The sequence below is a fragment of the Suricata suricatta genome, chromosome 1, assembly GCF_006229205.1.
Source record: "Suricata suricatta isolate VVHF042 chromosome 1, meerkat_22Aug2017_6uvM2_HiC, whole genome shotgun sequence".
Taxonomy (NCBI): Eukaryota; Metazoa; Chordata; class Mammalia; order Carnivora; family Herpestidae; genus Suricata; species Suricata suricatta.
In genome coordinates, this window is record NC_043700.1 from 130,562,120 (window position 1) to 130,589,181 (window position 27,062).

The 27,062-nt window shown below is 40.8% G+C and overlaps 1 protein-coding gene across 1 annotated transcript in view; it reads left to right on the forward strand.

Annotated features, from left to right (window-relative positions):
• Positions 1–27,062, forward strand: part of LOC115295959 — a 429,236-nt gene that overhangs the window by 91,550 nt on the left and 310,624 nt on the right. Inside the window, exon 3 of the mRNA XM_029944310.1 lies at positions 12,118–12,165. Within this exon, the coding sequence (XP_029800170.1) occupies positions 12,118–12,165 (48 nt within the window). The remainder of the gene's footprint in view (positions 1–12,117; positions 12,166–27,062) is intronic.

Consider the following 27,062-nt stretch of genomic DNA (forward strand, 5'->3'; position numbering starts at 1 on the left):
GAAAAGACCAAATTTCCCCCCTGTAAATATTGTTGAAATAACTAGTTAGCAATTTGGAGGGAAAAATCAGTCTAAATGATCTAATATGATAAATACCCAATGACACACATAAAAATCAAACCATCGTCCAGCGAGAAGAAAATAATTTCAAGATTTATCAAACCCTAGAAGGGATATACTTTACAAGCTTGGGGGTTTAGGCAAAGGGCTTAATGGTGACTTCATAGCACATTGAGAGGCCTATAATAATTGTACTGACTCTGCCCAGCACCATGTCCCTAACAGATAAGACACATAGTAGGCTCAGTAACCGCTGTGGAATGTGGGGGTGCATGGATGTTTGAGGCCATGTGTAGACCCTTCAATCTGATTAACTGTGAGAGTTCTCTGTGTGCTCATTCATGTCTTAGCCCTCTGAACTCTTAAAAGAGGAGATGAAAAGACCCCACAGGGCCATCAGGCACCACTTCTGCCACTTGAGAGCTGTGCTGTTCTTGTTCAGTGGGATGAATGTATAGATGAGGAGGAGATCCTGGAGCCATAGAGAAAAAATAAAGCTCTCTCAAGGATGTAGGATGGAGAGTGGGTTGAAGGAGAGACGAGGTGAATTTCTAGATATTCTTTACGTAATTTCAATCCTCTTCCTCTTTTGTCCTGGCAAGTAAAATGATTGCCTCTCCTGCATCATGTCTTTTCCTCTAGGTACAAGATAGCTAATAGAGGGCTTCGAACTGAAAAAGGAGTTCCTTCTTCTGGATTTTTGTTAGTTTTAGAACTGCTTAAATACAGGGATCAATAGACTCGTTGCACTATAGAAACACCTTGTTTACTTGTCTGAGTTCCTTCCAGAAGGCAAGCCTTTGTCTGTTTGATTCGCCATTGTATCCTCTGCACTAAGCCAATGCCTGTTGCAGAGTGGAAACTTGAAAATGTGTCAAATGAATGAATAAAGGCCTACTATGTGCCTTCAGAGAGCTGTAAGTAAAGTTTTGTAAGACACAGCCTTTGTCTGTGAATTTATCATGTAAAAATATCTGGTCTTTATTAGTGTTTTCCTCATGGTGCTACATTTTCAAGGAATGCTCAGTATGAGAATTCTACACCTTAATTAGCTTTGGAGACATACGGATCCAGAATACATTATAATCATTTGTCTTGGCCTTATTCATGCACTGGGTTCATCATTGTTTTATTTTGAGCACAGCTCTTTCTTCCCCTCTCTACTGTAGAGTTATTAATAGTAATCAGAGCTTCCCAGCATCAGTCAGCGGCATGCTGAAAGGGATGTTCAAAAGAGATAGGAAGGATTCATCTCCCAAGTAATTTGTATGCCAGGGAGTACCACTCCTTAGAAATCCTGCTCTCTGTAGCTGACATGGTTCACGAGAGGGCTGGCGTGGAGCAGTGAGCCACGGCCACCAGAGTAGACAGGGAGAAGCTGGAGCCTAGAGCTAAAGCCCTCCCCTATCCCGGGGCTGAACAGGTGCGAAGGGGGTTGTCTGGTAGAGGCACCAGCTGGCTGTGGGAAGAAAGAACAAGGCAGACAGGCAGACCAGGGAACCCAAGTGATCACAGGGCAGTCCTAGAAGAGGGTCTGAATGTTGAAAGTAGACAGCAAGGCATATGGGAGATGATTAAATGTAGTTGAGGAGTGCAGCTTTTGAAAGCAACTCAGGTGTCTCTCAGTGGTTGAATGGATAAGTAAAATGTGATGTATACATACCATGGACTATTATTTAGCCTTAGAGAGGAAGTAAATCCTAATATATGCCAGAACATAGATGAACCTCATGATCATCATGGTAAATGAAATAAGGTGGTAACGAAAAGACAAATACTGTATGACTCCACTTACATGAGGTTCCTCGATTAGTCAAATTCAGAGACAGAAAGTAGAATTGTGGCTGCCAGGGACTAGGGGAGTTAGGGAATGAGGAATTGCTTAATGCTTATTAAATTAAATTACAGAGTTTCAGATTTGCAGGATGACAAAGTTCTGGAGATTGGTTGAACAACATTGTGAACGCAGTTAACATTATTGAACCGAACACTGAAAAATGGGTGGTAGGGTAAGTTTCATGTTATGTGTATTTTATCATAATTGAAAAGTTAAAAAAAATCAGAGATAATGTAAAGAAGAAAAGAAAGGCATCTTCGAAGACAGGCTGAGTTCAAATCCTGGCACAGACACTGACTAGATGAGTGCCTATGGGCGAATCAGGTAACCTCTTTGAGTTTTGGTTTTCTTTTTAATTTGGAAGTGACAATTATAGTGTCTATACTTTTGATTTCTTGTGAGGATTAAATGAGATACCATATGTAAAGCCCATGGCATTAAAAGAGTGAAACATTGTTAGTTTTCACCATGATTATCAGGGGAATGTGTAACAGGTCAAGTATGCAAGCAGGTGGTTTGCTTTAGGATGTCTGTGAGCATTCTAAAGGCATAGAGTTCCAGATGCCAGGTTCAGACTGAGAACGTGACTTCAGTTTGTAGTGTGGCCTGTAAAGAGCAAGGTATAGCCTCATGTCAGAGTCAATGAATACTTTTGGAGTGCATACTAGTGGCCAGGTGGTGCTTGAAGGGTAGGGAGACAATGACGTGATCTCACTCACAGTATGGTGGGTATGCTGCCAAGTTATTAAGGTGACTATCCAGTTGTTTTACCTGGGATACATGATAGGCACTTAGTATTGGGTATATTATAGAAGCCTAGTCAGTTATTAAAATTATGGCACCACAAGACAAGGACCGGATGTACAACTATTGAGATTTTTCTAATTGCCAGTGACAAAAATCACTACTCAACCTAGCTTGAGCACAATATTTAATGTATTGCTTTACAAATGGAAAATCTGGTAGTCTACCTGACTTCAGGCATGGCTGAATCCAGATGTTCTAATGGTGTTGGAAATCTGTCTCTTAGCAACTCTTGGCTCTGCTTTGCCCTATATTATCATCATCTTTAGGCTGTTCCTCATGATGGTGGTAACATAGCCACTAATGCCGCTTGGTTTCTATTCTGTCAACTTAACCCTCCTATTCTTCCTCTTTCTTTTCCCTTTTTCCTCCTTCTTCTTCTCTCTCTTCTGAACTATTCCATCCAAAAAGCCATTAAGTGAGGCTGAGCAAGCTGGGAGTCCTTGCTGGGGGAAGGGGTGCTGCGCTGCGATAGCGCAGACCAGGGTGTTCGAGCCCAGCAGGGGTGAGGAGGGTGCCCACGTGGGAGTGATAAAGCCCATGTTGGGTAAAGAGAGCATTCCAGTGGGAGGGTGGTCTTGGCAGCGCATCCTGGTAGAAAGGCCATTCAGCACTTTGTGTCAAAGCCTGTGTGAGGTGGGGAGAGTGCTAGGTCAGTGCAGGCTGTTGGAGATCAGGAAGGATGAGGAGAATGCCCACAATGGAGGGCCTGGCAGGGAGCCCACGTGGGGTGGGGAGGGTGCCCATGAAAGGGGATATCCCAGAACAAGGTGTGAGAGCTGGAGAAGGGGGAGGAGGCCCCCCCCCCCCGTGGGGTGGAGTGGCTTGGGAAGAGGTGTCGGAGCCCAGGCGTAGTGGGAAGGGCTTTCACGGGGAGCCAGGTTCTCACGTAAGAGAAATGTGTTACAGATATGAAAGGGAGAAAAATAAAGGCAACCCTGTCAGACTGGATTGAAATTTTATTTTTCACTCACTTTCTCTATGATTGGTAGGTAGATATAGATATATAGATAGATGTAGAAATAAATATAAATGTAAATGTGTATGTATATGCAGTAGTGGCGTGTGTGTATCTATGTATCTATGTTTCTAGATACCATTCTTCACTAAAAGAAGCCAGGGATTCCTGGGAAAATAGTTAGGTGAAGGGCTGGGACAGGGAAGACACATTTTGTGCACCTGGAAGACACAAAACATTTTGTGGAACATTATGTGCATGAAAGCAAGGGAAGGCTGAAGACTGAAAGACATGTCAGAAGGACTCAGGAGCGGTGTAAAGGGCTCCCACGGGCCACATATGGGACCATTTGTGCTTCAAAATAAACAATGACAATAACAGATTAATGCCTACTGAGTAAAATCTGGGAAGCTTGAGTTCACACTGACACCAGCTGAATGTTGATGACGATGAGGAACGATATGTATGTTGTGTCATCACAATGTATTTACTCATTACAAAGGGGGAGGAATGTGGAGGTGATGTCTCCTAACAAAAGACAGAAGTGCTAGTACTGGAGATGTCCCACAGTCCCTCCAGATTTACTGTCAACATCTTCTTCCTGCTCCTCCCAGGGACGCTGACTGCTACAGACCCTCACTCCCTTGTTTTCTGGTTTCCACTTGCGTTTGGCCAAAGGACAGTGGCAACAGGTGATGGGAGGGGAAGGGGCTGTCCTTGCTGCCTGGGCTGCGGTCTGGCAGTCCTGGGCTTCAGCAGAGAGCCTTCTCTGACATCTGCAGCTCGCAGTGCTGGTGCACACCCGCCCCTCGGCCCTGTGGGGCCAGTAGTGATAATCACTTGCTACTGTTGTTAGCCTGGAGCGAATCCCTATTTTACTGGTTCCCTTAGTCCTGTCTACACCTCTGTAGAATATCCTTTTGTTAAACCCTCTTCAGCGTGCTCCCTGTTTCCTGCCAGGAGCCTGACTAATACAGCGTTTTAGTGTTATTAGCAGAAAGAAGGGCAGACGGTAACAGCAGATGTCCACAGCAACTGATGCTGACCCGCCATTGCTCCCAGATTAGAATGTCCAGTCATCTTCCCTACCTACAGGATCGGGCCCACGGCTGTCAGTGCCCCAGCGTGTGGAAAGAGAACAGAGTCAGAGCAGCAGCTCAGTGACCAGAGAGGAATTTTGTCCCAGTCATTTATACAGATAGTCCTCTAAAAGGAAAGATTTCTTACATTTATGTTGGAGAGTCAGATACTTTCCCCTCACCTTCAGCCAAGGAGATGGTATCCTGACCTTATGAAAGAATCACAGTTCACAGTATCCTGGGCCTTTTGAATTAAACTGTCCTTGTGCTTTCTTCCAAAGATGATCAAATAATAAAACAACCCGAAGGTCAGGGTATTATCTTCTTTCAGGACTGTGCAGTCTTGACTATACCATTAACACTGGACAAATTGTAAGTGCAGACGTTCTTATTTCTGGAAACTTTCCATTTCAGCCACTCCTTCTTGTGTTGTTCTGGGAAGCAAGCACAGACAAGGACATGAAGTAGGCTTTCTTAATGTCACATCAACTCCGAGGTGTCCTTTGTTCCAGCCTCTGGACACGGGGTGACACTTCTGAGTACAGCCTGCTAAGAGAGCGGGCAGGCACTCCCATGAGTTATTGGGTTGCTAAGCACCCTATTTGCAGAGTGATCCCATTAAATTACCTTGCAGCTCCAATTAAGGGAACTCAGACCACAGTCCATATTTGAGAGTGCTCCCTTGTCAGTTTTATCCTGGGGTTTAAATTGAATTCTTAATGCGGGTAGGGCAAACTGAAACATTTCCTAACTCTGCTAGATGTAGCACAGGGATCCCCCACAGGAGCCCTCTTTCCAATGTGGGCAGGGAAATGGGTCATATCTGCTGGGAGAGATCACTTAAATTCCCTTTTGTTTTCCATTAAAGTCCTGCACAAATGTACTCAGTCACAACTGCAAACTTAGATGTCAGAATACTCATTTTCATAAATAGGTCTGGAAAACATAGTTACATTCACCCCTTGCTGTTTTCAACTTCAGAGTAACTTTATAGAACACACTCTTAATTACCACTGACTTAACAGGTGAAGGTCAGAATTCCAGGATAGGCTGGCGTAATGGATGGTAGAAGAAAATCCTGGATTTCTTTGTAAAGATTTTTTTCTATCGTTGCCTCGTGTGTGTGTGTGTGTGTGTGTGTGTGTGTGTGTGCGTGAGCGTGCGCACGCATGCACGTGTATGTATGGATGTGTATGTGGGCGCAGAGTAGGCTATTTTCACTTAAATGTCTTGCAGTTTGCAATAAAATACCATTCAGGTGGTCCCCAAGTTAGGGGACTTGTGACTGTGTCTCTCATCTGTAATGCCAGTTACATAATCAGTGTCCCCCAACCTGTCTCACCACAAAGCTTCTCTTGTCTCTTTCCTTCTGGTCATTTGCTGGCTCCAAAACACAATCTTGGGGTCTTTGGCCACTGATGCCAACTCAAGTCTGAGTTTTTGGGCAAATTTCTGATCCTCCTCTTCTTTTCCATAACATCCTTTTGTCCTCTTGAAGCAGTTATGCATGCCATACAGTTTCTGTGTATTCTGTGCTTTTCATTACTCTGAACTCTGCTCATTCTTCATAGGGCAATTTTCTCATATAAATGGTAAAGTGTTTAAGACCATGAATCAGACAGACAGGTTCAAGTCTTGGTTCTACCATTTACCAGCAGTATGACTTTGGGCAAATTATTTTGCTTTCTGTGCAAGTCTTCCGATTTATAAAATTGAGATCGTAATACAATTATACTCATCTCTTAGCCATGTTATGAGCATCATGTAAAACAATATAAGCTGGATAGTATGGTGGGAACACATTGTAAGTGCTCAAAAACATGATTTGTTGATGTCTGCTATTATTTTTATTTTGTTTCTTCTTTATTTTTCTTCCTTGCTCTATCCTCTCTTTTCTAAATTTTCCTCAAGTGTTTGAGAAAAACAATTTTTTTCTCCTCTTTGGTAGTCTTCCCCCATCTCTGTATTTTTCAAGCTGGGGCACAGGTGACAATAGGTGGTAAGTAGTCAGTCCCTAGTGGTGGCTGGCCTGGGTTCAGTGTGCCTGCGACAGAGAGCTTCTTGACACCCTGCTTTGTTTTTCTGCTGTTCTTCATCACTTATAGTCCCGAGTGGCCTTATTCATGGCTGCTAAAGATCAGAGTAATGTGGAGGATGCACTTGCATCAAGAGAAGCAAAGCTGTCTGCTTGGAAGGGGAGGGTGAGGGCATCAGACATGCCTTTAAATTTATTTTTTATTATTTATTTTTAATGTTTATTTATTATTGAGAGAGAGAGAGAGAGAGAGACAGAGCATGAGCAAGGAAAGGGCAGAGAGAGACACACACAGAATCTGAAGTAGACTCCAGGCTCTGAGCTGTCAGCACAGAGCCCAACGCGGGGCTCAAGTTCAGAAACCATTAGATCATGACCTGAGCTGAAATCAGACACTTAACCAATTGAGCCACCTAGGTGCCCCCATATCTTGAAATTTCTAACAAGGCCTCTTCAGAATTCCAGAATTTCTACCTCAGTCTCTGTCCTCTTCAAATTAAATATGCTTATTGATTCATTCAGTTTTTCAAGATACTGTTTATGGGAAAAACAAAATGGTTTCTTAATTGGCTTTATCAGTTTTCTGCTTTGTATAACTTACAAAATAGTATACTATTTTTTATTGAAATTGTGTAGCATCTGTTATATTCAACATTAAATAGGCCTTTGTGTTATAGCCTATGGAATTATTTCTAGGGGAAAATAAGCTCTAAGTCCTTAATACCTAACTAATGAAAGACATTTTTAAAAGGCTACAGGTTTGTAAATGGGGGACTGAATGTGTAGAATGATATGTATAATGCAGGTGAACTTTTACAATGTCCAACCTCCATTCTGTCTAGATAAGACATTTTCCAGGAGAGACCCAGGAACTCATTTAATGTCAAATGAAAATATTATTTCTCAGGAATTGGATTGGCTTTTGTATTAGTCAAGGTTCTCCAAAGAAATAGAATTAGTAGGATACACACACACACACACACACACACACACACACACAGAGAGAGAGAGAGAGAGAGAGAGAGAGAGAATGAGATTTATTAAAGAACTTGGCTCATGCACTTTTGGAGGCCAAAAAGTCTCACAGGATGCTATCTGCAAGCTGGAAAACCAAGAAAGTTGGTGATATAATTCAGTTCGAGTCTGAAGACCTGTGAACTAGGAGGTCAGTGGTATAAGTTCTGGAGTCCAAAGGTCTGAGAACCATGGCTCCTGTGTCTGAAGACGGGAGAAGATGGATATCCCAACAGAAGAAAAGAGAGAGATGATTTGTCCTTCCTTCTCCTTTGTGCTTCATTTGGGCGCACCAGGGCTTGGAAGAGGCCCCCTCCTCCCCACTACATGTCCACTGGTAAGAGTGGATCTCTTTACTCAGTGAACTGAATGAAATGCGAATTTCTTCCAGAAACACCTACACAGATAGACCCAGAAATAATATTTTACTAGCTATCTTGGCATCCCTTAACCCTATCAAACTGACGCATAAGATTAACCATTACAACCTTTAATCCTCTTTATAAATGGAAGTCTTGTCCTTTAGCTCAGGTTTATACTCATGGCTGAGTTGAGTACAAAGTCTGAATCCATGGATATGAATTGGATTTAATATGATATAGAAACCCAATTTCTAAATTCTAAAAATATAAACAAACTCAGAATTTGTTTGCTTATGTTTTTAAATTAGAAATGTTGAAGAACTGTTGCAAAGCTACTTTTGGACTTGAGTAATTTACCAGCATTCAGCCTGTTTCAATTATCCTTGCCCACACACTGGTTCAACCAAGTTAAGAATCTTAACACTAGGTATTTAAAAGGGAAAGGAAAAAGAAATTCATGTATTTGGATTCTTCAAAGAGAAAGTGAGAGGGAATTTGTGCCAGTTTCTGTGTTTTCTTACTTCTCACCCCATGTTACTGCTGTCCTTGGCAGACAAGTCTTCCTCAAATTGCAGTTTGTGTACCATAGATCTGTTTGAATTCCCTGGGGTGCTCATTAACATGCACATTCCTGGGGACCACCCAGGATTTCTGATTAGGAATTTCTGAAGTAGGGGTTTGGCAAATTACATGGTTAACAGCCCCCCAAATGATTTTTATGAACTCTGAAGTTTGAGAACCACTGATACAGACATTTCATCTTAGGATATATGTGGGTGACAATGAGTGTGATGTTGTTAATGGCTCCTTTTTATTCCAGATTTGGTTTTGCTCAATCTCCACATTTTAGATTCTTGACTTCTTTGAGGTGGATTTGTCAGGGACTGTGGTAATAGTGTCTTGGGCTGCCGTAATAAAATAACATAAACAGAGTGGCTTAAAGAACATAAATTTCCTCTCTCACAGTCCTGGAGGCTAGGGGTTTAAGATCAGGGTGTTAGCAAGGGCTGGTTTCTGGTGCGATCTCTCTCCTTGGCTTGCAGATGGCCATCTTCCTTGTCTTTGTGTGGTGTCCTGTGTTGATGCATGCTGTCTGTGTCTTAATCTCATATTCTTATATGTACATCAATCATATCGGATTAGGGCCCACCCACTGAACCTCTTTTTATTTGACTTACCTCTTTAGAGGCCCTATCTCAAATACAGTCACGTTCCAAGGCACTGAGAGTTAGGACTTCAACTTATGAATTTGGGGTGAAGCAATTCAGCCTATACTAGTCTAGATAGATTTCAAAACACTATGTAAAGAAGTGCAAGATGAGCATTGCAGATTTATGATCCAGTTCCCTCCCTCTTCTGGCTTCTGTCCATTAAAGGGATGCTTATTCCTAATTGGTCTCTTTGTCTCTCTCCTCTAATACAGCAGGAAGGAGGAAAGGACAATGACAACTTGCTTTTCTTTGGCTTTGTTCCTCCTAAGCTCCATTTCTTTAAGGGTGGGAGAGTCTAATTACTATAAACTCAACTGCTTAGATGACCAAGAATGGTGGTTCTTGAAGGAAATCTGAGAAGCCAAACTCTCCTCATAAGTAATATTAAGGTCTTACCTTTTTTCTTTTTAAACTGGATGACATCTGCACTGATTGTGCCAAAGCAGCAGGAAGTAAGGCAGTAGCACCAAGCTGTACTAGTATTCATTATGTAATTTCACCACAGTGCATTTGCATTGCAGAAACCAAATGCCGGTTTCACTTAAAAATGCCCTTGTTGAGATAGTAAAAATTATTAGGTTTGCTAAATTTCAACCTTTGAGTATACCTTTTTTTAGTATGATAGGTGACAAAATGGGAAGTATGATAAAAGTACTCTGCTGCATACAAGCTTTCAGTGGTTGTTTTGAAGAAAAACACTTGTATGATTGAATTGTGAGCCAAACTAGCCTCTTTTTTTTTTTTCCCATGAAACACTGTTATAACTTCAAAGAGCGAGTGATGAACTGCAGTTATATTCAGACTCCTGTGACTGGCAGACATGTTCACAAAAATGAATGAAGTGAGCCTGTCACTTCATGAAAAGCGACTGACAGTGTTTGTTGCCCATGATAGAATTCAAGCTTTCAAGTGAAAATTGGAATTTTGGAAAATGCATATCTGTTACTGTGAGCTTGATAGCTTATGAACATTTGAAGATTTTCTACTGAGGTTGGTGATTCACAAATGTGTTTTTTTATATTACATAATGAAACATGTCAATATTTGGGAAGCCTACATAATTCGTGGAACCATTGTTTTCCAAATGAACAATGCATGATGCTACAAAATTATGTGTGGGTGAAAGATCTATTCAAAGTATAGGATAGGGGTACCTGGGTGGCTCAGTTGGTTAAGCATCTACCTTAGGCTCAGGTCGTGATCTCATGGCTCGTGGGTTCTAGCCCCGCGTTGGACTCTGTGCTGTCAGCTCAGAGCCTGCTTTGCATTCTGTGTCTCCCTCTCTCTGTGCCCCTCTCCCACTTGCACTCTGTCTCTCTCTATCAAAAATAAACATTAAAAATTTTAAAAAGTGCAAGATAGATCAGCAAATTTTTACATAGCAGTTTGTTATATGATTTCAGATTCTCTTTATAACCAACCTTTAAGAAACTATAATTGGCAAGTTTTTGTGTATTATCAGAGAATATTCACAATTATCTGAAAAGATGATTACAAATGTTCTTTCCTTTTTCAACCACATATCTGAGTGAGGCTGAAATTTCTTTATTTATGTCAACCAAAAATATATTCTTATCCAAGTAGATGAAATGCAGAAGGAAATATGAGGATCTAGCTGTCTTCTGTTTAAACCAAACATTAGAAATTTGCAAAAATACAAAGACATGCCATTTTTCTGACTATTTTTTTGGTATTCAGGGATAGACATGAAATACATAAATATATTTTATTTATTTAACACATAATGGGTTTATCATTGCTATTTTAAAATGAATTGGTAAATACATGTTTTAAAAAATTTCTCGGCTTCAATTTCTAATACAGTGAATATCTATGCATATAATCCAATAGACAAAGGTTCTTTGGGAGCCTCAAGAATTTTTAAGAATGTGAAGGATCCTGAGATGCAGCAGTTTGAGGACTACCAAATTAGACGTTTTTCTAGCTATATTGTGGTAATTGGCTTAGAGTTAACTTTGATTCATGGTGCACTTAGAGCCAAATATATTCACTATCTGAATGCTAAACATAACAAGGTTGACTTATACTTTTTTCTCATTGGGACAAAAATCCTATTGGTATTCCATACCAAAGTGTTCTCCTGCATAGATTAATGCTTGTTTTACCGTTCCTAATTTCAAATAAGGCTAGATAATCATGAACCAGCTGGAAAACAAAAAGCCTTTTCTAAAAAACGTGAGGGTTTTTTTCAGTGTAATGAAAATGTATTTAAATTAGCGGAGAGTAAACCTGCCCTCTAGAAATGCACTTGGAAATCTGCCAATCAATGTACTTTTTTTCCTCATTCTGCTCCAGTTTTGTCCTCTTCCATTTTACAGGGCATTTGTGCCCTTCCCCTCCTCATCTTTCTTTCATACCACATCTTTCATTCATTCCCCTGCCTTTTTCCCTTTGCCTTCTTACAGCTGGGGTATTTCCTCCCATGCTGCACTTTGTGGTGGCTGCAGGCCCCCTAGGAAAGATGCTGAATCGGTCACTGTGAGCAGGGCACTGACAAGGTGTGGGTACACCTCCACATTCTCGGCTCCAGACCTTCCACAGCCTTCTGTTTGGGATGTAAAATTCAACACGGGTGCCTATGCTGGGCTTCCGTTCTTCGATTTCTAGAGTCTGTGAAGGAAGGATAGGGAAGAGGATTTTAACTTAAAACTTATACCTTCTAGAAGTAATGACTTCAAAATAAGTCCTGCTGTTTTACTGTGTTCTTCATAGATTTATTTCTCATTTTCCCTCTAGTCCAAAAGTCACTCCCGAGTCGGCCTGAAGTCAAGCACGAAGCAAAAGGTATGTTTTCTTCCCCTCTGCATTGTTCCTTTAAAAAATAATTATTTTAGGGGCGCCTGGGTGGCTCAGTCGGTTAAGCCGCCGACTTCGGCTCAGGTCAGATCTCACGTTCGTGGGTTCGAGCCCCGCGTCGGGCTCTGTGCTGATAGCTAGCTCAGAGCCTGGAGCCTGTTTCCGGTTCTGTGTCTCCTTCTCTCTCTGTGCCTTCCCCTCTCATGCTCTGTCTCTCTCTGTATCAAAAATAAATAAAAAACATTAAAAAAATTAAAAAAATAATTATTTTGTGGATGCTTTTATTTTTTTTCCGGAGAATGAAAGGATTTTTTTGGGAAGGTAAGGATACTCCCCAAAACAAGGTATTTTGGGATTTTCGTTTACTTTGCTTCTACAATAGCAAAACTGAAATGGGAGAAGAAAGCCTTGAAATGAAATGGAATGAGAGATATTCTAGAAACCCAGTGACAGAAGCTGAGAATTTCTCATGGCTTACAAGCAATTCTGAAAGCAAGGTCAGAAGATAATATGCCGGATTCAGTTCTCTTATTTTTTAAGCCTTTCACAGTGAAGGAATTTGTTTCTATCTCGTTCATGTCTCCACTAAAGTTTGTTCTCTCAGGATCTGCTATGGAGGATGACCCTCACCTATGACCTGTGGTGGATTGGCTAAAGCACGAGCTGTGAGTTAGAAAGAATTGGTTTCAACCCCTGGTTCTGTTACTTTACTAGCTATGTGACCTTGGACGTATTTGTACAAACAAGATGATTGTACCTACTAGTGTAGTATATATTTTAAGGATAAAATGAGATAGCACGTGTGAAAACACTTATATCCTAATGCCTAGCACAAATTAGGCACTTAATTTTAAAAATCCTATTATTATTCCATTGATACTTTAGATCAAAACAATAGATAATTTGAAATTCCAAAATCTTAATCCTCAGATAGACACACACACATTTATATATATTTAAATTATATTAAATCCTGGTGATACATAGGGCAATGATATCAACAGATTTATTAAAATTTGGAGAAGTCCATGCTAAAAAATTATTATTCTAATGTTGATGTTTGAACCTGTTGGAGTACTTGCCTAACCTTTTAGGATAATAGACGAATTAACTCTGAATACCTTTCTTGATGTCAATTGTTAGAGAAAAAAACCACTTCAAGAATGCAAAGCATCTAAGAGGTGCTTAAGGAGATTAAAAGAGGTAACGTCTGTGAAAGCACTAAAGCCAGTGCCTAAGTACATAGTAACTTTTTATCAGCAGAACAGCATGTTGCTTGGGAAGAAGATAGGTAGACATGGGTTCCAGCCCAGGCCCAACACTTAGCAGCTAATAACAGTGAACACTGATAGAGCAAACACTGAGCTCCAGGTACAGTTCCGAGCACTCTACAGCGATCACCTTGTTTAATACCATCTACAGCCCTCTGACCTGGGCGCTCTTGTATCCCCAGGGTCTGTTTGCAGAATGAAATCACAGCAATAATTTGAACAGAGAAAATTTAATACGAAGAACTGTTAGCTGTTTGTAAAGTTGTTAACTAGGTAACAGAAGGAATGAAAAACATAGGGGAAGGAAAGAAAAATAAGAAGAAAACAGAGAAGGAGGCAAACCATAAGAGACTCTTAAATATAGAGAACAAACGGGGTTGCTGAAGGGGAGGTGGGTGGGGGGATGGGGTAGATGGGTGATGGGCATTAAGGAGGGCACTTGTTGGGATGAGCACTGGGTGTTATAAGTGATGAATCAGAGGGTTCTACTCCTGAAACCATTACTACATGGTATGTTAACTGACTTGAATTTAAATAAATTAAAAAAAGGGTGCCTGGGTGGCTCAGTCAGTTAAGCTTCTGACTTTGGTTCAGGTCATGGTCTCATAGTTCATGGGTTCAATTCCCACATCAGGCTCTATTCTGACAGCTCAGAGCCTGGAGCCTGCTTTGGATTCTATGTCTTCCTCTCTCTCTGCCCCTTCCCTGCTTACAGTCTGTCTATCTCTCTCTTAAAACTAAATAAACATTAAAAAAAAGTTTAAATAAATTAAAAAGAAGCCTATAGGGGTGGGGGTGAGGAGCAACCCTAAGAAGCAGGTTATCACCCCCAGCACTGAGGGAATAAGGAGAAGAGATGATGAGAACCTCTTAGATCCTTAGGGGAAGGGCCCCACAGAGCTGAAGGTCAGGCCTCTGAGGAGAGGGTGCTGGCTGGCGTGCTGTGAGGCGGAGTCTTCGGGTACTGGCAGACTGGGTTCAGTGGCTCTGCAGGGAGCACGGAGGGGAGGGGGATGCTGTTGGGGTGAGGTGCGGAGGAAGCACAGCCGAGGGAGCAAGTTCCTTCGCACTTCTCCCCCTCTTTGTCCCCTCTAGGGCTTCCCACTGGAAGAACCAACAAAAAGCCAGCTGGCTGCAGGAGTGTGTTTCTCAGAGTCCCAGGTCTAGATCAGAAACCAGGGTACAGAAAGATGGGTTTGGAGATGAGAGATAATAATTTAGCAACTGGTGCCATTGTTAGTTCCCTTTTATAGATGAGGAAACTGAGGCAGAGATGTGTTAAGCTCTGTTTGCTCAGTGTTGTGGTCTGAATATTTGTGTCCCCCTCAGATTCAAATCTGAACCCTTACAGGTGATGGTATAGGATGTGGGACCTTTGGGAAGTGCATGGGTCACGAGGGCTCTGCCCTCATGAGTAGGATTGATACTCTTATAGAGAGATCCCAGAGAGCTTCCTTAGCCTTTCCATACAGTGAGATGTGTGCAAGCTTTACCTTATTGCGCAGGAATCCTATGTCAGGCTCCCAGCCTCCAGAACCATGAGAAGTAAATTTCTGTCGTTCCTAAGCTACCCAGCCTGTGGTGTTTTGTTACGGCCACCCGACTGTACTAACACGCCCATCTAGAATGAAGTTGGTCAGAAATTAAACCTAGCCAGCCTGGATCCAAAGCTTATGCTCTTAACTTCTTGAATAAGTGACCGTGGGCAAAATATTTCAAGTCTTATTTTTAAAATCTACAAAACGAGGGGCACTTGGGTGGCTCAGTTGGTTAAACATCCAACTTCAGCTCAGGTCATGATCTCATGGTTCATGGGTCTGAACCCCATGTCGAGCTCTGCACTGACAGTGTAGATGGAGCCTGCTTGGGATTCCCTCTCTCCCTCTTGCTCTCTGCCCCTCCCCTGCTCATGCCCTCTCTCTTTCTCAAAAATTAATAAATAAAAATTTGAAAAAAATATCTGCAAAATGAGAATTATAATTCCCAACTTTTTGGGGTTGTTCTAGGGATTAAATAATCTAAATGATGTGCTTATTATATTTCCAGTACATAGTAGTTCCTAATATTAGCTCTTGCTAAATATGGCATTTCTCTTGGTTTGAGTATAGAGACCTCATTTTGCCTCAGTGACTTTATGTGCAGTTTGAAAGGGTTGCTCTTGCCCTGGAGCAATCCCATCTCCAGCAGGTTGTCATTTAGCTGATTACCGCTCCAGGTTGGCACATCTAAATGTTTATGTTGGAAAGTGAGCAGCAGAGAGAATTTAATGGTATAGCTTGAACAATGGAGGCTTTATCAGTGATGTCCTTAAAAATCAGAATTTATTAGGGGTGCAACAGAGCACTGAATTAGTCTTTCAGTTCAGATTTTAAGAGGTGGGGGAAATCACTGAATTTATTTATCCATTCTTTAACACAGCAGTTATTCATTGGGCACCTAATTGCACCAAACATTATTTAGGAGTGGCATCCAGGAGTGATATAAATAGATGAAAAGACCTAGGAAGACCTAGAGACCGTTTCTTCCAATCTGGTGGGCAGGTGATGCATCAACTCAGATGCTTATTCTCACTCCTTGTTCTTGACAGGTGTGTATGGGTGTATCTTTTTTGCTATCATACGAGTAAAATACCTATTGGGCCCACTACAGAGTTGACTAGTACCCAACAGAGATTGTGTGGTAGGGAGGTGTTAGGGAGGGCAGTTGCCTCTTCCAAAGGATAGCCATTCAGTAACTGGGGAAGAGGCAAGTCTCAGAGCAGCCTCAGGGGCTGAGTGGAGAGGCCGGTGGGCAGCAGCACTGGGATGCTCTTGTACCTCTGGTAGGAGGTCATACGACGTCTGTGTGCAGGGATGTGAGAGTTAAGGGCTCTAGGCCTGGTGCTCTGATGCTGTCCGGACCCTTTTTATCCTTGCATGATCAATAGATTGGGAGACAGGACCTAAACAGGCAAGGCCTCGGAGCCCTGGAAGCAGCTAACTGAGATAAAATCAGGAACCTCTCCCATAGAAATCAGGTTGTTTTTATGGTTTATTTCCTCTCTGTATTTACTTTCTGTCTGCTGAAAAGTGCCAAATATCCTGGTATCCCTAAGGAACTAAGGGAAGGGCTTTATATATGAGCTTTGGCGAGAACTTGAAGGGGAAGCTGACCTGGAGACTAGCATGGTAGCCGTTCATTCGGCAAGTGAATATTCTGTTATCCCAGTGTGGAACATCAGTGAGCGAGGCTGAAATAAATAGAAGACTCTTTTGTCTCCTTCCCACATAATGTACTTTCTACTCCTCAATTATCTTTTCAAGATTAATAACAATATTAGTAGTAGAAATAGCATACAGTGTTCTGGTTGCTTTGCAAACATACCGCGGTTGCACCATTTTCATTCGATTTTAATCGGAAAGAAAATTGAACTGCCACAGCCTACGGTTAACAGAGTGTTTTAAATATTTTGTCTCCTGCCCAAACATTTTTCTGGTGTTCAGGGATCTTGAGTTTACTACGTATATCCTTTCTTCTATTAAAACCATCTTTTCAGATCTGATAAATTCACAGCAAGTTACACTTGAATTATATGGTTTAAAATCTAATCTCTCCTAAGAGTATTTCCATCTTAATAGGTGACAGAGCTAATGAAATGGAGTTGAAGCGGTAGAATTTCTGGCATTAGCAAGCAGGGAACAGTTTTGGATTGGTAGAAAGATCTTATCCTTGCTTCTAAAATTACATCGTTTACCTGTAAGATGGATGCTGGAGGAAATATTAACTGATTAGATGACCTCGGGTCACAAATGTATACCGTGGGTGGTGAGTCAGTACTCTAATTTGGAGCATCAAGGTTGGCATTTTGTTACTCAGCCCGTGATCATCTCTTCCTCCCACCCCACTCCCCATCTGCCTCCTTATTATGAGCATGATGTCCCTCTTTCCCATAGAACTATAAGTCTCCTCCAAGCAAAAATTGTGTTATGTTAGTATTTGTACCTTTCTTCTACCTCCTTCTCTCTGGCACCTAGCATCTGAGAGCTTTCTAAATGTTTATATTTGTGTAAACCTGAATATATTTAAGTAAACCATGTTATGGACAATAATGGAGCCCAGTGTTAGTCTCCGTTCCCTGGAGAAGTAGCTTTTAGGTGTTTCTGCTAAAGACTAAAAAAGGCTCTTGAACATTTCCTGTGACATTATTTTCATTTTCTAATTCTATCTTTATGCTCCATCAGCAGCATTCTTTTGCCCTTCTGTGCCCTCCATTCAGTCCCCACCCCCCATGCACGGCGTGGTACCTTTGTTATGATGGATGAACCCACACTGATGCTTCATTATCGCCCAAAGTCCATAGTGTATATTAGGGTTCACTCTTGGTGTTGTACATTCTCTGGGTTATAAAAAGTGGTTGCTGTGTATCTGCCATTATAGTGTCCTACAGAATAGTTTCTCTGCCCTCAAAGTCCTCTGTGCTGCACCTGTTCTGGTCTCCATCCCCGGCCTCTGGCAGCCGCTGATCTTTTTAGTCTCCACTGTTTTGCCCTTTCCAGAATATTATATTGTTGGAATCATACAATATGTAGCCTTTTTAGGCTGGCTTCTTTCACTTCATAATGGGCATTTAATGTTCTTCCATGTCTTTTCACGGCTTGATAGCTTATTTCATTTTAGTGCAGAGCAGTAGTCCATTGTCTGGATGTACCACAGTTCGTTTATCCACTTATCTACCGAAGGACATTTTGGTTGCTTCCAAAGTTTGCCAATTATGAAAAAAGCCTCTATAAAATTCATGTGTGGATTTTTATGTGAACATGTGTCTTCCATTCATTTGGGTAAGTACCGAGGAATGTGATTGCTGGATCAATTTTTCTTTTTGCTTTTCTTCCCCCAAATGCTTCACAGCCTTTGCTCGGTTGTCTTCAAGTACCTGCTTCAACTTGTGTATTTTCTCAAGTGTCCTTCCTGTTCTTGGCTATGTATTTCATGCATGAAGCCTTGAGAGTCCCTGAGAATGATTTATGCCCTACTTGGAAGAATGTAAGGAAAGAGAGGTACACTATGTAACAATAGTACAGAGAAATGTTTTAAAGAAGCAGCTAGATTTGGGCAAGTTAAGTAGAAAGTAGAAGATGAACACCCAAGAGTTAAAATTCTGTCTGTTCACGTGTTCCCACTAGTATCAGAGAGAGTCTTTTAGGCTTTTTACCTAGCTTTGAGGATCTGAACACTGAATCTAGCTTAAGGGAAATTAAAAGTCACTGCTTTCTGGTAGTGACAATACCCCTTGAAGGTCCTGACAGGAGATGGGAAGGAAATCAGAATCCCTAAAGTGGAGTCCATATTATCTTTCACCTGTGTTATCTTTTCATGCCCTATGAAAGATACCAAGTGGCTTTCTGGAAGATGCAGCCCAAATAAGAAATGAAAAAACAAGGAAGATGAATTTAAAAGAGATGGAGATAATCTCTACAGACTAACAACAATGGGGGATTCTAGAAGAGTCTACTATTTTTTCCAGAAAAACAAAAATAAAAATAAAAGACACCTGAATTAGCATTCCTATGTTTTAGTTTTTAAAAATGCTATTTTACTTTTCTAGAAAGAGGGAAGTATTTCAGATGATCTTGTTCAAAGGATCAATGGCTGTGTGTCAGACACACTGACAGTAACTTTTACAGTTATCTCATTTGTGAATTGTATCCTTAAAAAACCTATAAGGACAAAGCAGGCATTTCAGCAATGTAGGTCAGATTCTATTGCCATGAGCTCCAGGGGACTGTCCAGAGCTTTTTTTTTTTCCCCTCCTGAACTTGGGTTATATTGAGTGGTATTTGGAAAATAGGAGCCTTAGGCTGAGCCTCTGGAAGAGTGTCATAGGTTTTTAATGTGATGGCATTTATTTAATGTGCATTGGAGTCATTTCACTTTTCATCTATTCCTTTTCTTTTCCCTTGCCTTGGTGGAGAGCAACCTAAGTCTAACCAAAGCTTATTAGACTCTGTGTCTCAGGTCAAAGGTCTCCTTCATTCCTGTCTTCTCTTTGTTAATTTTCCAATGTCCTGAGACATTCCAAAGACAGAACACATACTCAGACTTACGTAAGTTAAAGCCTAGTATCTTCATCTCAAAAGAGTTGGTTTCAAGGCTGGTGTAGCCCACAGTTTTAAGAATCCCTTTCATCGAAGTGCAAATATATTCATATAAATTCTGTGGGAGTATGGCCTGAACCGGACTGCTCAAATCATTCATCATATGTATCTGGAGTAAATGAAAAATAATAATGCCTGTGAGTACATATCTCCTTATTAAATGTTATATATGGTCACTACTCAATCCTCCTATGATATTTCTTCAAACTGGTCCTCTACTGGGCCTTTCTAGCCTGAATTCAAGCCAGTGTTTCAGAATGACATTGTCTACAAGGAGAGATAATAAGTAGTAGGAGGAGACTAGGTGAGGTTATACAGGGAAATGTCACAAAAGAGTCCATAAAGCAATCCAAATGCAATGCAATTTTGTCTCTCTCTTTTTAATGTTTATTTATTTATTTTGAGAGAGATAGAGGACAGAGGAGGGGGCAGAGAGAGAGGGGGAGAGAGAATCCCGAGCAGGCTCCACACTGTTAGCGCACAAGGCTCAATCTCATGATCATGAGATCATGACCTTAGCCGGGATCAAGAAATGGACACTTAACTGACTGAGCCTCTGAGGTGCCCCAATGCAGTTTCTTCTCATAATTGAAGGGAATGCAAGCTCTGAAACATTATGGCACTTCAACTCAGAACTGATCTAGATACCCTTGTTTCAGACTGTTCTGAAGTCAAAACTTTTTGTGTCCATAGCTTTCTCTAAGTGGCCTTTTATTTTAGGTTCACTAAAAGAATGTATTTCAATTTTCATAAATTAAAATCTTGCATGCTTCAGAAATGGTTTAGGTAGGATTTCAGAAGGAAAAAATGAAAATATACTCCTTTCATTCATAGATGATCTCTGTGCAGAGATTTTGCATTAACAGCTTAGTATGTTTTGCCCATTTGAGTGATTTTTTTTTTTACTTGAGCATATTTGACACACTATGTTATATTAGTTTCAGGTGTATAATTTAGTTACTTGAAAGGTTTATACATTATGCTCTGCTCACCGCAGATATAGCTACCATCTGTCCCATTATGTTGCTATTACATTATCATTAACTATATTCCTTATGCTCTGCTTTTTATTCCCATTCCATAACTGGAGGCCTGTACTTCCCTCTCTCTTTCACCTATTTTGCCCAATCTTCTACCTGCTTCCCCTCTGGTAACCATCAATTTGTTCTCTATATTTCCAGTTCTGGTAACCATCAATTTGTTCTCTATATTTCCAGTTCTGATTCTGCTTTTTGTTTGTTTATTCATTTTTTAAAGATTCCATTTATGAGTGGAATAATATGGTATTTGTCATTCTTAGTCTGACTTATTTCACTTAGCATGGACCTCTAGATCCATCCATGTTGTTGCAAATAGTACAGTCTCATCCTTTTTTATGGCTCAGTAATATTCTATTTTATATATACACTACTTCTTCCTTATCCACTCATCTATTGATGGACACTTAGGTTGCTTCTATATCTTGGCTACTGTAAATAATGCTGCAGTAAACATAAGGGTGCCTGTATCTTTTTGAGTTCGTATTTTGGTTTTCTCTGGGCAAATACCCAATAGTGGAATTATAGAATGATATGGTATTTTCTATTTTTAAATTTCTGAGGTTCCTTCATACTATTTTTCACAGTGGCTGCACCTGCTTTCATTCCCACCAACAGTGTACCAGGGTTTCCTTTGTTCACATCCTACACTTGTTATTTCTTGCTATTTTGATTTTAGCTATCCTAACAGGTATGAGGTAATATTTCACTGTGGTTTTGCCTTGCATTTCCCTGATGATTAGTGATGTTGAGCATCTCATGTTGTTTGTTGGCCATCTGTGTGTTCTTTTTGGAAAAATGTCTGTTCACATCCTCTGCCCATTTTTTAAATCAGGTTGTTTGGATTTTGGTGTTGAGTTGTAGAAGTTCTTTATATATTTTGGGTATTAACCTCTTATCAGATATGTCATGTATCATTTGCAAATATCTTCTCTCATGCAGTAGGTTGCTTTGTGTTTTATTAATAGTTTTCTTTGTTGTGAAAAAGCTTTTTTTTTTTTTAAAAAATATAGTCCCAATAGTTTATTTTTGCTTTTGTTTCCCTTGCCTCCGGAGACATATCTCGGAAAATGTTGCTATGACCAATGTCAGAGAAATTATTGCCTCTGTTTTCTTCTAGGGCTTGTATGGTTATGTCTCACATTTAGGTCCATTTAATCCATTTTTGATTTATTTTCGTGTATGGTGTTAAAAAGTAGTTCATTTTCACTCCTTTATAGATAGATGCCCAGTTTTCTCAGCACCATATACTGAAGATACTCTCTTTTCCCCATCGTATATTCTTGCTTCCTTTGTCATAGATTAACTGACCATATAAACGTGGTTTATTTCTGGGGTCTTTATTTTGTTCTATTGATCTGTGTCTATTTTTGTGCCAGTACAATTCTATTTTGATTATAATAGCTTTGTAGTATATCTTCAAATCTGGAATTGTGATATCTCCAGGTTTGTTCTTCTTTCTTAGGATTGCTTTGGCTATTCAAGGTTTTCCAATTTTGTTCTTGTGATTTATTTATAGTTTAATACTATTGTGTTCAGAAAAAAATGACATAGTATGATTTTAGTCTTCTTAAATTTATTGAGGCTTGTTTTATGGTCTAATATGAGATCTATTCTGAAGAATTTTCCATGTACTCTTGGAAAGAATGTGTATTCTGTTGTTTTGGATAGAATGTTCTGTAAATATCTGTTATGTTCATCTGGTCCAATGGGTCATTCAAATACGTTGTTATCTTACTGATTTTCTGTCTGGATAATCTATCCATTGATGTAAGTGGAGTGTTAAAGTCCCCTATTCTATTATTATTACCATCACTTTCTCTCTTTATGTCTGTTAATATCTGCTTAATGTATTTAGTTACCCCAGTGTTGGGTGCTTAGGTATTTACAATCGTTATATCCTCTCCTTGGATTGATACCTTTATCATTATGTGACCCTCATTTTTATCTCTTGTTACAGCATTTGGTTTAAAGTCTATTTTGTCTGATACAAGTTATACTACCCTGGCACTTGTTTCCACTTCCATCTGCATGGTGAACGTTTTTCTATCCCTTCACTTTTTGTCTGTGCCATTAGGTCTAAGGCGAGTCTCTTGTAGGCAGCATATGGATGGGTCTTGTTTTTTAATCCATTTTACTGCTGTATGTATTTTGATCGGAGCAGTTAGGCCATGTACAATCAAAGTAATTATTGATAGGTATGTACATATTGCTATCTTAAAAATTTGTTTTCTGGTTGTTTTTTTAGTCCTTCTTTGTTCCTTTCTTCTTCTCTTGATCTCTTTGTGATCAAGAATCTATAGTTTTGTTTGACTTTCTCTTTATTTATTAAAAATTTTTTTAGTAGTGTTTATTTTTGAGAGAGAAAGACAGAGTATGAGTGGAAGAGGAGCTGAGAGAGAGGGAGACACAGAATCAGAAGTAGGCTCCAGGCTCTGAGCTGTCAGCACAGAGCGCAATAGAGGGCTCAAACCCATGAAGCCCAGGATCATGACCTGGGCTGAAGTCAGCCTCCCAACTGACTGAGCCACCCAGGTGCCCCCTTTCTCTTTATTTTTTTGTGTATCGTCACAGGTTTTAGGTTTGTAGTTACCGTGAGGTTCATACATAACATTCTAAGTAAACAGCAGTGCACATTAATTTGATGATCAAATACATTCTTAAAAAAAAAAGTAGGAAAAGATATCTTCTTTCTTTCTTTTTACCTTTCTCTTCCCTTACTACTCCCTTCTCCACATGTTATGTATATGGTGTCATATTTTGTATCCTTTTATTCAGATTTTTCTTATGTTGAATTATGGCCATTTCTTTTCCCCTTAAAGAAGTCCCTTTAACATTCTTGTAGTGCTGGTTTAGTGGTGATAAAGTTCTTTATCTTTTGTTTATCTGGGAAACTCTTTATCTCTACTATAAATCTGAATGATAACCTTGTTGGATAGAGTATTTTTGGTTGTAGGTTTTTCTGTTTCAGCACTTTGACTATATCATGCCACTCCCTTCTGTCTTGAAAAGTTTCTGATGAGAAATCAGCTGATAGCCTTATGGTATTTCCATCTAGGTAACTTTTTGCTTGTCTTTTGTTGCTTCTAAGATTCTCTCTTTATCTGAACCTTTGGCATTTTAATTATTATGTGCCATGGTGTATCTCCTTGGGTTCATCTTGTTTGGAACTCTCTGTGTTTCTTGGACGTGGATGTCTATTTTCCTCTGTAGGTTAGGGAATTTTCAGTTATTTTTTCTTCAGATAAGTTTCCTACCCATTTCTCTCTCTTCTTCTTCTGGGACCCCTATAATGTGAATGTTTGTTTGCTTAATATTGTCCAAGAGATCCCTTGATCTATCCTCATTAAATTTTTTTCCTCTTTTTGCTATTCAGCTTATGTACTTTCCATTACTCTGTTTGCCAAAAGATTGGCATGTTCTTCTGCATCCTCTAATCTACTGTTAACTCCCTCTAGTGTTGTTTTTTTCAGTTATTGCGTTTTCAACTCTCAATGGCTCTTTTTAATATTTTCTACCTCTTTATTGAAGGTCTCACTGAATTTTTTCATTCTTTTGTCTAGCCAAGTGAGCATCTTTATAGTTATTACTTTAAATTCTTTATCAGGTATATTGCTTATCTCTGTTTCATTTAGTTCTTTTCCTGAGGTTTTTTTCTTGTTCATTCCTTTAGAGCATACTTTCCTGTTGCCCTAATTTGCTTGACTTTATGTGGTTGTTTCAATGGATTAAGCTAAACAGTTTCTACTCTCTTAAAAAATTATTTTTAAAGGTATATTTATTTTTGAGAGAGAGAGACAGACAGAGCACAAGCAGGGGAGGGGCAGAGAGAGAGCGAGACACAGAATCTGAAGCACGCTCCAGACTCTGAGTTGGCAGCACAGATCCTGACATAGGACTCAAATTTATGGGTTGTGAGATTGTGACCTGAGCTGAAATCGGAAGCTTAACAGGCGAAGCCACCCAGGTGCCCCAAGAGTTTCTGCTCTTAAAGTTGAAGGACTGGTCTCATGTGTGGCCCACTAAGCTTGGTGACTTTTGCAGGCTGGTTGGAGCTGTGGCTGTATAGGCTAGTTACTGTTTTAAACCATGGCTTTTTATAGACAGAAGAAAAAAAATAAAAAGATAGTAAAAGAAAAAGAGAACAAGAAAAGCACAAAACCAAAAAGAAAAAATTAAAAATTAAAAAGTAAAAACTAGAAAAACCCACAAAAAAATCCCATAAAACCGTAACTTGTTTTCTGTGCCCCAGCATCATAGTGCAGATGCTGTGGGCTTGTGGACTCTGGGCTTGCTGAGGTCATAAACTTTCTGTGACAATCTGACCCACCAGTTATGGCCCCAGGACCCTGAAATTATAGCATCTGTAACCTGCCCCTGATGGTGGCCAGATCCTGCTCCAGTCTGGGCTTTTGAGGTGGAAGGGACGAATGTGTTCCAACAGTTCCTTGACCCTTTTTAGCCATGGCTTTTTTCTGTGCCTCAGCATGTTTAGGGCTGGTATGGGCTTGTGGACCCCAGGTTTGCTGAAGTTGTAAGCTCACTGAGAGGACTGGACCTGCCTGTTATGGTGTCAGGATGTCCTCTTGCCTAGGCTTTTAAGGCAGGGTGGGAACCTAAACCGTGTTGTTTTCCAGTCCCTTTGACCTGGAGAACTTTCCTACAGCTCCTCCATTCCTTGTCAGAGTTTGTGTTATCTCTTTTATTTGCTTGTTGCTCTTTCAAATCATGATTGTTGGGTTTTTTTTCTTTTTCTTTCTTCTGTGCCTAAGGGCAGAGGGATCTATTCCTGGTCCTTCAGTACTCTCTCTCCTCATTGCCATTGGTAGTAGGGGTGGGGTTCCCTTTGTTGTCATGTCTCTGTCCCTCTTGCTATTCTGTTGCCATTCTCTTTGTCTTTGGGTTGTTCAGTAGCTGTTCAGTCAGCCCTCAGTTTTTCTTCAGAAGGAATTATTCTATTAATAGATGTGATTTGTTGTGTTCTGTTGAGGAGATGAGTTTAGAATCTTCCTATATTGCTATCTATAGGGAAAATCTGTTGTAAGATGGCCGACAGGACTAATAAGAAAACACCTGTCCCTGATTAATGAGGAATGTGAAAGTAACAGACTATAAATTGTTCCCTCTGCTAGTGCTCTGGGTTCAGACCTCTGGAGAATGATCTCCTCTAAGCCCACTGGTGTAAAATAAACCTGCCTTTTGAGATCTTTGAGTGCTGCTTGGTTCTTCTGTTGGGTGATCCAGATCAGATTCCGTAACGTTTGGTTCCCAGGCTGGAAACTAACCTTGCTGGGCCGTTGTTGCCACTGGTTTGGGAAAATGGTGAGGTAGTGATGGAACACGGAATTGCAAAGGAGAAGGTGCGCCCTGCCTGAATTTTGGCAGTCTCCCATTTCTTTTCCTCGGGCTGGTCCCACTCTGCCATTCCCGCTGGACTTGAGGAGACTTGGCAAGTGAGGACCTAGAACTGAAGTCAGAAACTGGTAAGGCCTTCGTCCTAAATCTGTCCTGTCCTGCTCATCCATAGCGGTGGAAGGGGGAACCTGATCACTCCCCAGAGACCTCATCCCTAGAAATTTTGTGAGAGGGAATGTAATAGCCTCTGGTGTGTATGTGACTGAATGTGTGACTTGGTCTGGCTTGCCTGCAGGGTTTGATTCTGTGGCTCCACAGGTGGGCACCCTTAAGCTCCTCAAAAGCCTATGGAGTCTGAATGGGCCCATCTGCAATTCCATGGTGAATGGCATACAGTCTATGGTAGCATTGGAATAGTTTCCAATTGTAAGTCACAAAGCTGAGACTGTTATGGCAGTTACCTAAGTTCCTTCGGGACACGGCCAGATAAGCATCTGACTGGTCTCCTCATTAGAGGGGCTGCCCCTACCCCTTTGTCTGTCTTTGTGACACTGCCTCATGGGGACATTATGGGGTTGGGACAGAGAAAACCCACAGTTCTTGAAACTATGATTGAAAACTTTGAGAAGTGGTTTTTGGGAGACTTGGAATTAAGATGACCCCCAGCAAATTAAGGACCCTATGTGAGTTGAAATGGCCCACTTTTGGGGTAGGATGGCTTTTGGAGGGAAAAGCCTCTGCAACTGGAGACCCAGGTTTCTCTGATCAGTTCCTATATATCAACTCCTGGTTAGAGATTTCCCAAACGCTCACCCCTTGGGTGCGATGTACCTGCAATGAACAGGGACAGGCTAGGGTGCAAAGGTACCGACCTCTGAAAATTCCCACTGGTGATCCAGAGGAAGAACCATTTTTGCCCCTGACATATGCTCCCCTGAGACCATCAGCACCTGACCCCCCCCCCCCCCCCCCCCCCCCCCCCCCCCCCCCCCCCCCCCCCGCTCCTGATACTCTGCCACCTTCAGCTTCCCCTGGACCACGGACCAGATTGCATCCTTGGCCAGGTGCAGGTGCTCTCCAGATGCTGG